The sequence below is a fragment of the Egretta garzetta genome, unplaced genomic scaffold, assembly GCF_000687185.1.
Source record: "Egretta garzetta isolate BGI_Z169 unplaced genomic scaffold, ASM68718v1 scaffold94, whole genome shotgun sequence".
Classification (NCBI taxonomy): domain Eukaryota; kingdom Metazoa; phylum Chordata; class Aves; order Pelecaniformes; family Ardeidae; genus Egretta; species Egretta garzetta.
This window is the reverse complement of record NW_009259683.1, coordinates 848,139-866,342: the sequence shown is the minus strand read 5'-3', so window position 1 is coordinate 866,342 and position 18,204 is coordinate 848,139. Positions and strand designations below refer to the sequence as shown.

The following is an 18,204-nucleotide window of genomic DNA, read 5'->3' as shown; positions in this document are numbered from 1 at the left end:
CAATGACCCCTATTTTCAGCCCTGCTGTAGGATCTCTCAGACTGTTGCTATTTCATTACACCTATTTTCCAGACCCTGTGAAACTGATTGATAGGTAAAATAGTTTGGGAAATCCCTTGAATAAAGCAGCATGGGAAGATGACTGCTTGTCATAAGGTAGCTGCTGCCAGTCAGTATTGTTGGGAAATGGTGGTTAAATACATTCTCCATGTGCTTATTTCTAGCAAAAGAAAGGTAGGGAGTAAGTGGAACGTAACATACGGCCTCACGGTACAGTGCTGTCTGTGTCACTGAGTGTTGCCATCTCTTCTGCTTCACCACAAGATTTGTGATATTTGGTGCTGTTCTCAAAATCGCGGGTCCTAGGGTTATGGGAATAGAACATCTTAGATTTTTTATTCTAACTATAGTCCTGCTCATTATGGCTCTATCATCGTAAAAAATCTAGAGATAAAGTACAAGACTGTGGAATGTACTGAGAAAGACATAAAACGTATTCCTGAGTGTGGGCAAGATTACCTCCCTGTAAGTACACAGAAAAAAGGGTCTAATTCACATTTCTCACTATGATTGAATTCATACGTTTCTCCTGAGATTTCTGTGGGCCATTTTCATCCTTCTTTTATTATGAAGTAAGGAAACATTTAAATGAGTACTGTCAAAATTGATCTTCCAAAAATGTGACCACAGAAGACCTGAGAAGAAACAGAAACTGTATTTCCTAGATGCAATTACTTGACCTGGCATGAGGTTCCAAAGGCAAATGCCCATGTCACATAACACAGTTACTGTTAAAGGGCCTAATCCAAAGTGTATTAAAATCTGCAGAAATATTTCCACAATCCCTTTTCCTTGTCTATTTGCAGATGTTTTGCACTCTGTTATCGTGCATGTGTATGTTGCACATGGATGCTGAGAATGTTGGGTTGTTTTTAAAATAAGAAAAATATATTGACAGTGGATTCTGGATAAATGTCTTTTATTTTTATTATTATAATTCAAATACATTTGTGGCATAACCATTGTTTGGTTTATATTATACAAAGTTCTCAGTGTTCTAAAGGATCCATATTCCTTCTATAAACACTGTTGAGGCTTATTCTGATCATTGAGCACCCTGCTGCATATTGGAAGACACTAAAATAAAATTAAACATTTGAAAGCACTTTTGCACATAAGGAAAAGATGTTTGACCTATATTTTGGGGATTTTTTTGACAGAGGTATACAGTAATTTTGATTTCTTCTTCTAGATAGCTGTCCTTGTCTTTATCAGGTAAAAGAAACTGAATCATTCATTCAGGTTTTGTTTAAACAAAGAAAAAGTATCTATCCAAAGCTTTCATTTTTGTGTATTTATTCAGTTTTTACACCTTTGTAGCCTCCAACATCACATCCTATTCAGATTTTAAAGTTTATCTCTATTCTTTACATCCTCTAATTACACCGTGTGGCCCAGTTCACGCTCCTGGTTTTGTATAAGCAAGCATCACGGCCATCAGGTTTCCCTTCCAGTCTGCTCCAGCCAGTCTGTCCCCTACAGGTCCCTAGTTTTCTTTTTGTCTGTCCTCACCTGTCAGTGTCTCTCTAAAGTGAAGCTATAAGCATAATATCAAATTAAGTTATTCTTCACCAAAATAGAATAGACCGTGTGGTAAGTCAGAGTATAATTTGTTCTCACAATATTCACTTTATTCCCCTTTGAAGTCAGTCTATTTCAGTCTTTCAACTTTGTCTCATGCCTTGAAACTGGACTCCAGATTTTCTGAGCTGGAGGTCACTGACCCTTTCAGCTCTGCTTTCCTTTTAAATCAATGGCATTTGGGTTCACCCACAACTGCAGCACACTCCTGCAGGGGAGGGAGTTGTTCTTCCCCCAAAAAGTGTATGTATGTGCGACTGATGCAGCCTGAACAGGAGTGATGGAGAGCCATCCCAGCCTAGCTCTGATGTATCTGTACAACCAGAGAACATGATTTTTAGAACAGCTCACCTGAGAACTGACAAATTAGCTTTGGCTTTCTGGGAGGCTCTAATCAATTAAAAATATTTCCTCGCCTCCACTGTGAGGAAGCTTCTGTAGCACGGCGGAAATTAGCTGAGCACCCAGTTGGCTGAGTCAGCAAGAAGGGGCCAGCCTGCAGAATCGCCGTTCTCTTTTCAGCTTCATCTTAAGCATCACTTTGGTTTTATGAGTTGCCAGGTGGGAGGAAGGTATGGAACAGACAAAGCGCGGCATAGATGTAGACGTGATCTCGCCGTCTGCTAAAGGCCAGGTACTGGTGAGGCTTCAGTCTTGGGCACAAGGTGAGGTTTCACTTTGGCCCCAAAATACAGCATCTCTCTAGTAGTTCAGTGGGCTAAAGAACAGAGAAAGCTGTGCCCTGTTCAGAGCAGCCGCTTAAAGAAATGAATAAAAATACTTAGATGGCCTGCCAAAGAAATAACCTTACATTTCTCCAGTGCCTTAATGACCCCTCAACCTTTTTTGGAAATACCTTTGAGATTTCTTTTTCCTGCTAACTACCTTCCTTTCATCCTTAATGGATTCAGACAGTTCGCCCCTTGGCTTTAACAAAGGAAAGCTCTCTCTCTTGCTCAGTCTCTTTCTTTGGGGTATTGAACGGGATATATAGCTACGCATAGATAGATGTCTCTTGGGAGGGGGGATGTATCTGTGGGTGTATGCATGTGTGTGTGTGTATATACACACACATATGTGTGTGTATATATATATATATATAGGTGTATATGAATAGGACGTATCACACAATTCAGTCTGCCTAATCTGAGAGAAAGAATTTCAGCTCCATTTCTGTCCTCAGTCCACATAAGAAATTGGTGAATTCCCCAAATATGCAAACTTTTTTGATCTGACAGCCTCCAAAGTTTAGCCATCACGGCGAATTAAGACTGCATCTTTCTGTACACCATAGTTAATGAAGGAAGGGCGGTAATTTCATTAGCCTGCACACTGTCCCTCGGGAGCAGGAAGCCTTGACAAATCAGGCAGCCATACCAGGGTCTTTCATACAGGTGTTTGTGGAAAAATGAATGCTCTTCAAAAGAACTCTCCCCCCAGGAATTGTCACTGCAGTGGTGTCTGCATTTTCATCAAGAATAATCTTTATTAATAACTTCTACTCTCATATTTGACTGTGTTCAGTCTATTACAGTGTCAATTCAATTTAGTTGTAGCTGATACAATATGGATATATCTATCATTATCCTAGTACTCTGCTAGCTTTATTTTTGAATTTGAGTGATTTATAAAATCTCTTAATCCCAACTCTACAATTAATCTTGCTAGGGACTTTAATCTCAGCTGACTGAAAAATGGTTCACAGGACTTGAAAGCTACAATATGCTAAATCACCTCTAAATCAAAATTAAAATAACAGAAAACTCCATTTCCTCCTTGTAAATCTCATGTGTCTATCGACTGACTGAAAAATTGTTCTCAGCTTTTGAAAGCTTAGCTGTTTCAAATCAACTGCTCAACTGCAAGGAAGGTCTTTTTCCTTCGTAAATATAATGCACAGTGTCTAGAGAATCTGGTCTTAATGGCAATATTAAGCATCTCTTCAATTTTTTATATGTAATTGTCATATAATGCTAATCTCTATGCACTGAATATTATTATGTGGAATCCTTCTCCTGTGGTACAAACTTTCTACCTATTTCATAATCTCAGCCTCCTGTACAAGGGGCAGTTCTTTTTAGTCTTGGCTTCTACTCTACTTTTTCATACTTATTTTACATGTAATTGGCTGTTAAGAACACTTTTATCTGCAGTGTAATAGAAAAACAGTGCTCACAAGAGTGGATGAGGAAAAAATAAGCATTCCTTGGTATTTCTAACCTAAATTTTTAAAATAAATCTTACAAGGCAGACCCAGACTTTAACTTGTGTATATCATTATTAACAGTTTACATTTGAAGATCTCAAACTCGGAATTGCCCTGAGTACAGCCTATTTGATCATGGCTATTTACTGTCTCTGCGACCCTGGTGCAGGCAGAGCTTCAACCCACCTTCTCTTTCCCCCTACCCCAATATTGCCATCATATGATCAGCCTTCAAGCGCAATGGCCTCCTGTCACCGTTATCCCTTCCGTTTGTTTGCCTCGTCATACTTCTCTCGTAGCCTCTGTCACATCACATTAGCCCTCAGTGCCGTGCCGTGCTGCTCACAGCTTTTGTCAGCCGCCTCCTGCCCTCCCCATCCTCCTCCTCCTGATGGTCTGGTTGTCCCTCGCCCAGCGCATTCCCACACCCCTGCCTTCCCCAGCCCCTTCACTGTGCCTCCGTGCTCTCTTGTTCCTCTCCTGGCCTTCCTATTTACATCTTGCTGAGAGGGGCCCGTGGATCCTTCATCCGTGACAATAAATGGAGTTGGCAGGCTTTCCCAGCGAGCAAAGACCTCGGGTGGCTGCGGGCAGAAATCAGATGCAGAGGAGTCTTTGAGAGGGAGAAATGGACAACCTACCACCAGCAGACTGCCGCCAGAGCCAGCAGTGTCAGCCTGAGTCCTGCTCGTCTCAGAGAGGCTCTTCCCTGGCACGCAAACTGCAGCGTGCGGTTCCCATGCTTGCACCGCCTGCTGTGAAACTCCCTTCCTTCCATAGGTCCCGTATCTTCCAGTAGCGCTGAACCTATAGGGCAGCGGGCACTGGTACAGGGCTTGGGAGACGTCAAACCCGGGTGGCTCCTTAAGAAACTTGAACGCCTCACAAAATGACAGAATCGCAGAGATGTAAAGTGGAGGACAGAGATGCAAGCAGAAATATATCAGGCTGAGGAAAGGATCAATAACTACATTTTATTGAGAATAAATGCAAAAGTCACTTTTGAGAGGGCAATACCGTGTAACTCTCTGAGATTTCCTTTGAATTATCTGATAATTCTTCTAGTAATTGCCAAATTGAATTGCCATTTCTTCTAGTGAATAGCTTTCTTTTTCACTCTGTTTTTAATGTACTAATTTATATCAGTAGGTGGTATTGATTTATTTAGTCTTGATGAAAATGTCCCTACCCAACTAAACTCTTCCTGGTTTCCCTCCCCCAAAACTTAGGTGGTTCATCATTTCTTCCTGTTTCCTGTAAATACCCCATACACAAAGCTCCCCAAAAGGGCCTGTGGAGGCATCGTATGGGGAACATCTTCTGCCTCCCAGCAGTGGCTTGCATACTGCTTGTCAAATATATTTTCAAAAGAGGACTTGTGATGGCTATAGGATGTTTTGGAAGCTACATAATTCTGCCATACCACACACATTTTACTGCTGCATAAAATGCACGTGATCTAAAAATACATCATATATCAGTGTTCTTTCTCTCTTTTATATGCACACCTTTATATATAGATGTGAGAGAAAGAATTTTATGTACGTTATTACTAAAGAATAAGAGCAGAAGAACTGATTAGGACAGAATTTTGCGGTTTTGCAGTCAGTCTGCCTAGAACTTCTCATGTAGGGAGCACCTAAGTACCCGAAGGCTGTTAAAATTAGGCAAGTAAAAAAAGCCCAGGTTTCTCAGAATAAAATTTCAGACTCGGAGTGCCTGCCGCAGCCTGCCCGCGTGCCCCACGGACCAGCAGCCCTGTGCCCGGAGCCCCGTGCCTGCCTCTGCCCCGACTGCCCGAGCACACCCGGGAGCTCCCTTCATGCAAAAGCATAGCAGCATTAGGAAGAACAGTAAAACGCCAGGTACTGGCGATACATGATTTTTTCATGTAAAATAGAAATGTTGCTATGTGCTAGGCTTACTTACCTTTAGGTGAGAAGAGCTGGATTGCGTTAAACCAAACATGAAGGAGCACTTAGGTGCCCTGCTGAGAGGGACTTGGGGGTGCTGGTGGATGAAAAGCTGGACATGAGCCGGCAATGTACACTGGCAGCCCAGAAGGCCAACCGTGATTCTGCCCCTCTACTCTGCTCTGGTGAGACCTCACCTGGAGCCCTGCGTCCAGCTCTGGAGCCCTCAGCACAAGAAGGACATGGAACTGTTGGAGCGGGGCCAGAGGAGGGCTACTAAAATGATCCGAGGGCTGGAGCACCTCTCCTATGAGGAAAGACTGAGAGAGTTGGGGCTGTTCAGCCTGGAGAAGAGAAGGCTGCGGGGAGACCTGATTGCAGCCTTTCAGTACTTAAAGGGGGCCTATTTGAAATACGGGGAAAATCTTTTTAGTAGGGCCAGCTGTGACAGGACAAGGGGTAATGGTTTTAAACTGAAGCAGGGTAGGTTTAGACTAGATTTAAGGAAGACATTCTTTACAGTGAGGGTGGTGAAACACTGGAACAGGTTGCCCAGAGAGGTAGTGGAGGCCCCATCCCTGGAAACATTCAAGGCCAGGTTGGATGGGGCTCTGAGCAACCTGATCTAGTTAGCGGTGTCCCTGCTCGCTGCAGGGGGATTGGGCTAGATGACCTCTAGGGGTCCCTTCCAACCCAAAACATTCTATGATTCTATGAACTCGGAGAGGCGTGCACGTAGGGTGTTACAGCCTGCATTCTTTAAACTACGCAAGGGAGGATCTAGTTTATAAAAGTTAAATGGCCAGTAAATCTTAAAAAAATTTTACTCTCTATAAAAGGACTTTATTGCTGACTTTCCATATGGAATTACTAATTGTAAGAAAGATTATGCTGATTAAATGAAAATCATTTCATAAAACCTCATATTGAATTTGTCAGAGAAAGCTTTTGACGCTTTGCATCTTACAATATTGTTTCTATTCCGAACATCCCTAACCCGAGCAGTAATCCATTTCCCTTGTTCTCTCCTGCTCTTCCTCTAGTTTCAGAAAACTTTGGACAGTTTAGGATAATTCTTTATTTGCCCTCTCAGGTACATCAAAGATTATCAAGGTCACTTTTTACTTTTTCTGCTATTAAATCTGTGTGCAAAATGAGTATGTTTATATAATGTAGTCATTTAGCATTGCTGTGCTTATTCAGTATTTTTTTCCCTGCAACAGTCTGTTGAACGAGACAGTGTGAGTAGTTACTCAGCTTCATAATTACCATGAGTATAATGAATAATTACTCATATTGCATACCGTTTCGTTTTCAGTAATATTAAAGGTTAATTCATGTAGATGCTATTATATCCCTTTTAAATTGTTATCACTTTTGGCTAGCTATGTCTCGTGTGGTGCATTTTGCCACAGAAACCCAGAGTAGTTTGCATATCAGACTTTTCTGTAGGTCAAGCAAAAGTAATTACAATTTACTATTTCCTGCTAATGCAGATGATGTATATTTTCCGTCGATAAAATAAACTATAGCTATTTTTTACCAATGAAAATTAGGTGTAAGCAAGTTTTTTAAGAACTGGCTGAAGTTCATTTCTTGGTGTATATTTAAATCGTGCTCTTTAATAGCGAGCATCATGTGCTCAGTCATTTATTATGCACTTTATGTGATAATCCATTAAGTATCTCAACAATTGTTCATGTGCATGCTACAAATCTGTAGTTACAAACCAGAGATGGATCACCCTGTCTTAGAAAGGCAGCCTTAGTGCTGGATATAGATAAAATGAAGTGCACTTTGTAAGGAATTTAAGGATGTTAATTAATGTAAAGGCTATTGCATGAACATTGTGTCACTCAGAGCTATAGATATTTTTCATTTAGGTTGTTTTATAGTATTTTTCTAGTATGACTAAAGAGTGTAGGCCTGATCCTGTTTTTATTATTCTCTCTATTCGAGCAGACAAATCTATTGCTCATAAAATCTGACAAACTGAAATGGGAACTACTTACTCCCTCCTGAGCTCCATGAACATCATCATAAAGGGCATCATATTTTTTAATATATATATAACCTTTTCTGTATGCAGTACAACTTCTTCGACTTCAGGTAGTGCCACCGCAGTTTTATTAAAACAGAACTCCGGGGGAATATCTTGAGGAAGACAGAAGTTTCATCTCAGGCAGGCATGCAGGATTGCACCCTTGTAAGAAATGAAAGAGCTTGAAAGGAACTTCCCAGACCTGTGGGAATGAGAGCCCTGGGATCTCAGCCCTGCTTCCAGTCTTGGCCGAGCAAAAGGGGGTTGTTTTTGTTTATTCTCCTGTTGACTCTGGGAATCTTTCATCTCTCCCTGCACCGTCACCAGGCTTCAGTGGAAGGAATGAGGAATGGAAGGGGAGGGTTTGAACCCAAACAGGCTGAAGAAGGCAGTTCCTGAGCACACGCTGTAGCCCCTTACGTGCTAATATGCAAAACTGGAGAATCATTTCTTCCTCCCGATACATTTTTTAAGAGAATTACGACCGAATTCAACGGAGTCTGAAAGTGCCTGAGATGTATTTGTGGGACCAGCCCTTTCAGAGCCACCGGGGCCTTTCCGTGCCCATCTCTGCCTCTCACAGGGAAGGTTAAACAAGTCACACACAGAGATGCCAATGCCACAGGGGCTGCTTAGGTCCAGACCTAAAATAGGAACATTAGGGGGCAAAGAGAGATAGTGAATGATTTTAGGGCTACATCATGCTGGAAAACTGGTGTTCAAAATCGCTCTGAGATCCAGGAGTGATTTATCTTGCCTACAACCAGTTGCCTCGAATCACTCAACTGAAATCCATCTTATTTCACTCTTCCCAGATTTTATAAACGGTCTATTTTCGGTCCTAAAACTTATTCAGTGAACAGCCAGCTATAGCTTTACATATACTTCTTTCCTCTCAGATCATTTTTTCTTCCCCTTTTGAATAGATAACCTCATTTTCTTCTTTGAGACTATATAAAGGGGTTTTTTATTTGTTTAATTCTGTTTTACAGTATTCAGAAGTGTTTGGCATTCAGCAGTAGATAAACAGATGGGTTTATTATTGTTTACTTCCAAAACTGATTGAATAGAAATTCCTTATCATTACCTTTCAAAAGCTTATTTATAGTACTCTTACAGTTCTCAGATGATAGTCCCATTTTTCCCTATTTCCTGTAATTCACATTTTTTCTGACCTGCACTTTTATTCAACAAAAATGAGATACCCTCTTAAAACCGTAGAATCAAAGCGAGTAAATCCATAGAGGACACCTATCGTTCAAAAAAAAAAGATAAATTACTCCCCTACCATTCAGTTGTCTGAGGATAACTTCTCCTATAGACCCACACACTCCCTTGAGCCCCTGCATGGAATTGTTTAGTTGTTTTCATTAGGGGATAAATAGAATTAGAGTGTACCATTTACAGGCACCATTTAAGTGGCATCAAAGGTAAAAATATGACCATAATAAAGAAAATGTAGTTCCCCTGGAATGGTATTATCACTTGGTTTCTCTCTGCACATATAATAGGAACGACCCTGCATAACTTTGAAATGTGGGTATGGTAAACACAACATCCAGGAAGTTACATGTCAGCATTTCCCACATTAGCTGCAATTTGAGGCAATACCTAGATGAGGAAAGCAGTATGTCATCCCAGTTGTACTGTATGCTGCTCTGGGATAAGAACACCGTTCCCTGCCACCGTCAGTCCGCAGTTCCCAGCATGTTAAGGCTGTCATTAATACAGCTTCTTTTGAAATTCTGAAAGCTTTGATATTTTTTTGTCATTAAAACGTCTCTGTGTACTTAGGCAGGCATTTTAAAGTGCAGTGGCATGTCTGGCGAGTCGGTGACATATTTGTCAATGATAAGCAGCAAGCCTTATCTTGCGAGTGGGCGCCTTCCTCAGTGTCATGGATTTAAGATGTGCTCATAGGGAAAAAATGCTACATTTCAGGTCCTCGTGTTTGCTACAAGTAGCCTTGCAACTACAAACGGGTGTAGTCCCACGTGCATTTATCCACCTAAGGTAGCCTAAGACAGCAATGGAGTGTTGAACAGTTTATGAAAGACATGTACTACCTCCGTTCCATCCCAGTGCCTCTCTGAATCCTGCCAAATTCCCAGGGTCCCTACTTCAAATGATTCAAAAGCAGCTAAGTCAGGGGAACATGTGGCAACGAGTCTGTCCTTTCAGCTGATGGCAAAACATTAAAATACAGGCTCAAATTGATGGCCTTCTCTTAAATAGGCTACAAGCTCAGACTGACCCGTCTATGAGTAGTTTAGAGAGTATAATTTAATCTGTGCAATGGAATCAGTGTGTTTCCACATTCGGTGAGACCACAGATGTCTTTATTACTCGATGTACACAGATACCACTGAATAAAGTCCTTAAATTTTTCATCACGGAAGCACAGGAAAGCGTCTTTGTTCAGGAAAAACAATTAAGCAAAAACTTTATTCCAGCAATGTACTGAGAAGTAAGCACACAATGCTTAACATTAAGCAGGTGCTAAAGTGTTTGCCCAAGTTGTGGGACATCCTGGTAGGAAGCATTCCCTGATTCACTTATATCTCAAGTATAAGAATGCCTGGAGTTAATCTGTCCCGGGACTTAATGAACACTGACCTACAATTCACAGGATGCTCCTCCACACCAGCTCCCTTTATGGACACTTTTGACGTGCAGTTTATATAAGGTAGTTTAACACTTCTATGTAACCTTCCTTGTTCAAAACAGCTTCCCTTTGTAGACAAACATTTCATTTTATCACTAAATACTATTTTCTTGATCTTGCAAGAGACTTCCTTCACTCCGAATGCTGAACGTGCTTGGACTTCTAAGGAGGGGAAAAAAATAGATCATCTGTTTGTATGAATTGAGCTCATTGTGCCAGAAATATTTTAAATTCTCATAAAAGTCCCAGAAGTGAAGCACTTTTAGGCTGCAAAACAATAAGCAAAACCACAAGTGGGGGTTGGGGAGGAGGAAAGAACCTACAAATACATAGGGTATGGAGTGGCAAACTATAAATTATCCCAGTAATAGGCAATACCTTTAGACATAGATGCATTTAAAAACGGATGAACTTGCTTTGTTGAGGTCTTTGTTACAGAACTCACTGGTGCATGACACTGGGCCCAAAAGTGCTTTCCCAGATTTATGCGGAAAAGTACGTACAAGAAAAAGAGTATTTCTTGTTGAATGTAGCGGTTTAATACCAGAAATCTACTACCTTTTCTTTCCATTATTTTGCCAAGGCCACTTGATTTAATCCAAAGGGGCAGAATTTTTCAGTGTCTTAGAGAATGATTTTTTTTTAATGGAAGTAAACCAGGTACTGTGTTATTCCACTTGTATCCTCTCTTCTGCTTACTGATAAGCAGCCTGATCTCAATCCCACTGAAATCACTGAGCTTTCTGATTTTGAGTAAGGTCAGAACAGGAGCATGCCTGTCATCCCTTTCCATGACTCTCCAGAAGCAGGTTTCTCTGTGGGGTAGAGCAGGGATAGGTGCCTAAGCACTCCCAGTTATTAGCACTGTCCAACTCTGGTGAAAAGCACAGCTTGCTTAAATGGGGGTGTGCTTTGCCTGCTGTTGTCTCCTGCCTAATCAGCCCCTCTGTTAGCAGGGTTATTGCTGATGAAGTGGACCACTGAAATAGTATGTCTTAATCTGAGATGTTGTGAACATGTCATTAAAACCATCTGGCTTGGCTTGTCATTTGGGTAGAACTGATGGAGAAATTAGTCCTTGATGGAGACCCCCAAGGGGTAGTTTTTTGCATTGTCCCTTCTCATCCAATAGACCCAGGATTTGTTCTGAACCACGAAGAGGACTTTCATAGCTGAACTTCTTTTAAAATGAAAGGCCTGTATCTTCAACTTGAAGCAGGAGCACATCATTCTAGGCTAAAAGAAGTGATCTCCCCCTTGGTTTGTTACATATAGGATCACCTGGGAGACAATATAAAATGGATATGGAAATCCTCAAAATCAACTACTAAAAAAAAAAACGCAAAAGGTGTTTGTAGCAATTCTACTGATTCAACTGTAACTTAAAATTTGGAAATAAAAGCATTTTATTTGAGCAAGCTTTCTCAAAGATATTTCACTTTACTTTTTCCAGGAGTCACTGATGTGATGCTTCCACGTTTTTTTTCCAGCTTAGTCTATTGGGTCAAACAGTGAACAGATGACGACAGCAGAAGAAGAATCTGTCATCTTCTGCTTCCCTTCAAAGCACGAAGTAGCTGTGGGCCTGAGTTATGGACGTTGTCCAGATCAGGGGCTGGAATAGCTTTTTTTGGCCCCATAAAAAAATAACAAAATCAGTGAGACCAAGGCAAGAAGCAGCTTAGGAAATGTGTCCCATTCTCACCTTGCCCAAACCAGTTCCCCCGCTGGCCACAGGTGGAAGAGGCAGACTTTATTTTCTTTGTTTTCTTATGAATATCCCTATCTTGCCCAGTCTTTAACTGACAGTAGCAGAGTACTGTCATTTCAACCAGGAAAGCAGAATGTTAGTTTGTGTAATTTTTTAATTGCTTAATAATCATGTAATTATTGGCTTGAATACCATTGTACTTAGACATGCTGTCTTTTCCAGGTGACATTTCGGACAAGAATCTACCACTGTAATATTAACAGCCAAGGCGTCATCTGCCTGGACATTTTAAAAGACAACTGGAGTCCAGCATTAACCATTTCTAAAGTTCTCCTCTCCATCTGCTCCCTCCTCACAGACTGCAACCCGGGTAAGACAAATTAACTTTCACATCCGCGTTCATTCACAGTTCATATTCGGTCAGCTACTAGTACATGGTCAGTGCGCTGTTTTACTGCTCCCTACTAAAAAAATACAAAAATGTAAATTTTAAATGCCATTCATTTAAATTAAGACATGGTATAGAAAGAAAGCACAATTTCAGGAGCCCAAGTGCATTTTCAGTATTTGAGAATAAAAATCTTTTAATTCAGAAAGTCTAATCAGTAGAAAATGCCTCGTAGTAGGCACTAATTTGGATATTACAACCAGGATATTAGTACCAAGAAATATTAATGAGTTAATAAATATTGAAAAGGAAAGCTTTCATTTAAATATGCTGATAATATGGTCTCTGAAAAGAATATTAATAGTACTGACAATGATAGATGTCTAACACAGACTCTACAAATAATGAAAATTAATTTAAATGAGGTTTATTCAATATCCTGGACAGCCAGTATGAGTATTCAAAGCAAGCTGTCATTCTTATTAACTAGCATAGCACTTAACCTCTTCCCTCAGCTCTTTTAGATTTGTTTTCTGCCATTGACCACTAGATCTGTAATTTCCACTTCCTCTTACCCTATTTACCAAGGAATGATTCTGACTGCAGCCTTGGAAAATGGTAGTATATAGAAATTATTAAAGAATCATTAAAGAAAAATTAAGTTATCTGTTTACACGTTGTGAGGGTTGTTGCTGGTTTATTTTTTATTGTACACTTCAATATTTTTTTTTAATTTGCCATCTAGTTTTTAATCCTTTAGGTTTCCTGGTTTTAAACTTTTCTCCCCAACCAAAAGGCTAAAAATTGCTTTGCAAAGGGCAGAATGTGTGATTCTTGTGTAATCAAGGGCTCAGTCTAAAGCTGTAATAGAAGACTGAATTATTTCCAAGCCCAAAAAAAGGTGAAAGTGAGCAAAAATGCAATTGACTGCTTTTATTTTCATGTGGGTTTGTTGCTGTATATGGTGTTAAAATCCGTGGTGTTCCTTCCAGCTAAGAGCTGGAGTGGTAAACGAGCCCTGTGTTACCATTTCAGGCACATTTATTTCAGATGTGTCAGATGCTCTCTGCTTGTGTCTCTGAAAGATTGACTTCTGCTAGTGTCTACCCCAAAATATGCAGAGGTGCCTATGGGAAGTTGGGCGGATGGATGACAGAAGCTTAAAGAAAAACAAATGAGTATTTGCTCATATGTCTTGGAGACCACGTAAAGAGCTAGAGACTCTGCAGAGCTGCCTTGGGATTGAGAAACTGGCAATAAGTATGCGCTCATTTGTGGTCACCTCTCCTTGGAGGGATACAGTCAACTTGAAAGCTGGCCACTTTCCAGTAGCGATTTGAAATTTAGAAATCTACTACCTCTGCCCTCTCAATCTTTTTTTTTTCCCTTAGACTATTTCACAGATGCTATCAAACAACAGTTTTAGCTGACCAAGTGTGTAAGAGGAACATTGAAAACAGTTACCCATAATATATTACCGTATGCAACATGTTAACATACTAAAACCAGGAGGTTATTCTTCCCTTCAGTTTCTTTCAGTTGGTAGCTATAAGCATTGGCATGACCATAGTAAATAAAACAATTTTATGATCTTTCATTTCCAAATGTTCTCTTTAATTACAAAGTAGTTTGAATTTTGTTACTGCTTCATGTTAAATTTTTCCTATGATTTTTTGAGGAATGAATCCAATTTCTTAATTTGTATTGTGAATTCCCCTCTTACAAGGAGCTGATGGCAAGTAGATGTGAACCACTGGGTCATTTTTGCCTTCCTTTGAGATTGCCTGTTTCTTGTTAGATACTTTTTTTATAATAAGTGAACTTTGAATGTTAGTGATGTACAACAGAAGGCTTTTGCAAAAACTTACAAGTTCTTACTTTTCAGTATATTGCCTAATATGCTACAGCCCATTCTGGTTGTACTGCTTGACCCATTCATTTTTTACATCTTATCATCAACAAATTACTGGTTCCACGCCATCCAGATTGAACATGGTAGGTAGATAGATAGATAGATAGGTAGATAGATAGAGATATACATCACTGATATATATATCGCTGAGATACATCTCACTGAAATATATCACATATATATGTACATATATAGATACAGAAATGCACGTGTATGTATTTTGCTCTCTGTCAGCTGGGAGTAATCTTCTAATCCTTCTGTCCTCTCTTCATCTAACTAGTCTGCCCCTTTCTAAAGGCAGAAACCCAACAGGGGTCTCGATTTGATAAGCAACTCTGAACTCTTTGTTCACCATTCATCAGCCAGAAGCAGATCAGGTCAAATGGAAAGGCAACACTGAATCTCCCACAAACATAAACACTTGGGATGGGTGAGTTTTCCACCCCCAGCCGCTCTGGAGGGAAAAATCAAGTATCAGTTACCCCCTAGTCTTACATTTATGCAAATCTTCATTAGAACAACAAATAGCAGTGAGAATGGCAGCTAATTAACCCTCAGTCATACACAGTGATTAAAAGGAGCTGGAGCACAGCTGCAGCTTCATTGGCAAGCACTGCTATTCTTCTCCAGCAGGCTGAGCAAATGAAAAGGGGTATTTGCTCCTGCCGCTCCCGTCAGTCAGGCAGTAATCTGCAAAAGCCACGGGGAGAGTCTCTCTCCTCCCCGGTTATACATCACCGCCTTTGTTCCCTATCACTCCAGGCAGGAGCCGGTTTGTCCTTTTTAAACAACTAATACAATCCTTTACTCATAAGCTGTCTCAGACCCTTCAGTCCTGATTATTATTAATTGTCTCTGTTTTGCTTGGCAGTATCAGCCGGTAAACTGTGTTAATGAAATGTCTGAATTTTGGAACAGCTGGCTGACTTTTTTCGCAGGGGGAAGGGGTGCGGTAGAGTTTGTGTGCGAGGGAGCGCGTGTGAGTTACCTGGGAGCACGAGAGCGCCAGCTGGAATGGCATCAGGGAGATGGGGGCGATGATGGGATACACGAGCATTCAATCCAGGAATTCGTATTTTTCTCTGAGCTGGTACTCTGGGGCACAGCACGCGTCTCTTTCTACAAAGCAGGGCCCCAACCCTGTAAATATTTTGGCATGTGCACCAGCAACCCTACAAAACCTGATAGATACATTCAGCTGCATGAAACTGAGTATGTGAGCAAGTGCTTGTAGGCTCCGTGCGTGAGCACTGGAAGTATTTGCTTCCAGCGTTAGCTGCTAGGGCTTGCCTATGTGGGCAGTTAGTTACTTCAGAGTGATTCCATGTGTGGATGCTCCCCTCTTTGGAAATGTATGAAGCCAAGTCATGAAAAACTGTCTTTCCTGGAGTAAAAGTCAACTGTACTTCAAGTATTCAAGCAGAGCCCAGGGAGTGTAAATTCCCACACAGCCTTAATCCAAAGGAGCTTTCAAGTGTGGATGGCCCCTGACATTTTGTATTTGTACTAAGCTTCATGTATGAAACCAAATTAATTATTTTTATATCTAGAGAGCTGGTGATGCTGATCTGGGTTGAAATGCTTACTGTTCTCAGTTGATCATTGCCACCTCAGCCCTGCCAAAGGTTCTGAAGCCCCAGGAAAATGCTCATTTGCAAATGCTTCAGAGTAAATAAATTGAAACACTGACGAGGCTGCGCTGCAACTCTTTTCTTCGCGTGGCCTCCTTTCTCACACACTCTTAAGTCTGAACTTGGCTGGCCTGATTATCTGCAATGGCTGAACACTCTTAATGTCGCATCATGTCTGCTTAATAACACGCAGCTCAGACTTGATTAGGACATGAGAACAAAACCTGCTGCATCTCCCTCACACCAGCTTCTTCACTTCTGGTGTCATCCTCCACCTCTAGCATTTTCCCCACACACACATTCCACAGCCTGTGGGGATTTTATCCCTCGATCGTACCATTGCCGTTCCCAAACAGTGCTGCTCCTGCCCCTGTGCCCCATGTGGCATCTCGTGCATAGCTGTGAGCTCCTGCCACGGGGACCTGCACGGTGGTGCAGACAGAGGCTAAGAGGGGCGGCCTGAGATGCGGAGCAGCCTCAGCATTGCTTTCCCACAAATGCGCCCAGCTAGGCTGAACGCTTGGCTGGCTGCTGTAACCAAAAAAACTGCTGAGGGGCTCTACAGAGCCTTGCTTGCTTCGCTCTTTAGAAACTGCTGCCTGATGTCTAGCCTGAACTGATTCACAGGAATTTTATACCCACTTGTTTTTAAGCAACTCTTATCCTATCCATTAAGTTTTCCTGGTTTTCATTCCCAATGTATTAATGAAGAACCATCCTCTTTCCTCCTCGTCTGTATTTGCTGCACACTAACCAGACCTGTGTCTATGAGCTTCCTTCCGTACGTGAGGCTTTCCATTCCCCTGCTCGTCCTTGCAGCCCCCTCCTGCCTCTCCATCCCACTGCAGTCATCCTTCCTCAACGTGCCTGACTCCTGTGGACTTCATCAGGGCACAAGGCACGGCTAGACAGACTGACCCGCTCATCCTCACCATCACCCGGATTGAAATATTTACTGCTCCCCATTGGATGTCTCTATCTCACTGGCAGCCCTGTCAAAGGTTATTTGTTCCTTAGCCCTGTCATTTTCACTGTGCCTGCTTTCTAACCCAATTTAGTGAAATGATGGAGAAAGGAAAAGGAAAAGGAAAAGGAAAAGGAAAAGGAAAAGGAAATAAAGGCAAAGGGGGAAAAAGGCAAAGGAAGTAAGGGAGGAGAGCAAAAGGAAGAAAAAGCTTTTGTTAGAAAAGGGCATTAACCTCTGGCAAAGGAAAATAACAAACAACTGACAGCGGTAACCACTTCACCTGGGCCAGCACTAGCCAGGTTGGTTGGTCTGACTCTGTTCTCGGGTACTTCAGTGGCATATTATATCAGCAGTGTAACGCTGCTTGTCTTTTGTTATACTTTAAACCCACCAGAAAGCGTGAGACAGTTTGCGCAGTGTTGCATGTAAAGGTTGCTATGAACATAGTTTGAGACAGGAGTGTACGCGTCCTCACAGTAAATATACTTATAAGAGTAAATGAGTTGGACAGATACCGCTACATTACTTTGATGTGAGCCCCATCAATTTTTATAGGCGCTGCAGTTGCTCAGCACATCTCAAAAGCAGGCTGGTTATGTTAAAAAACTCTGCAATGCTTACTGTGGTTTTCAAATATAACGTACCTCGGTTAGAAGTATATATGCTGGTGTTTTACAAGTACTGCCATGAATCACGAATTTACTAGATGGTTTCATACTTTGTTAACCCACATTAAGTAACGTAGCTGTGCATTTTAATGACTTACAGTTATCTAAGCTTAGATAAACAAAGTCAAACAAGATCCTAAGATTATGGGGATCTTTACTTGCCTCACTAAGGGACACGAGACATGCTTTCAAGCTTTCTTTATATGAGTCATCCTTGTGTTTGCCTTTATCTTCCCCAGAAATGTCATTGTTTTCATCACAGAGTGGGTATAACTGGCAATTTTGGATACCGTGCTATTGTTGGTTTTCTATTGCAATTACAAGTTATCCATGTGGTTTGGCATGATTTAGGTTTGCCTAAATTTTCTGCCAAAAAAATATTAACACCCTTACCTGCACCTGCATGAGGGTGCTGGTATTTAGGAAACTTTAGAGGTGGGATGCAGTTATTACGATATTCT

The 18,204-nt window shown here is 41.2% G+C and overlaps 1 protein-coding gene across 1 annotated transcript in view; it reads left to right on the top strand.

Moving 5' to 3' along the window:
* The window catches only part of LOC104126121 (ubiquitin-conjugating enzyme E2 E2), a 213,474-nt gene that overhangs the window by 176,940 nt on the left and 18,330 nt on the right, over positions 1-18,204 (top strand). Inside the window, 1 exon segment of the mRNA XM_009638632.2 lies at positions 12,400-12,547. Within this exon segment, the coding sequence (XP_009636927.1) occupies positions 12,400-12,547 (148 nt within the window).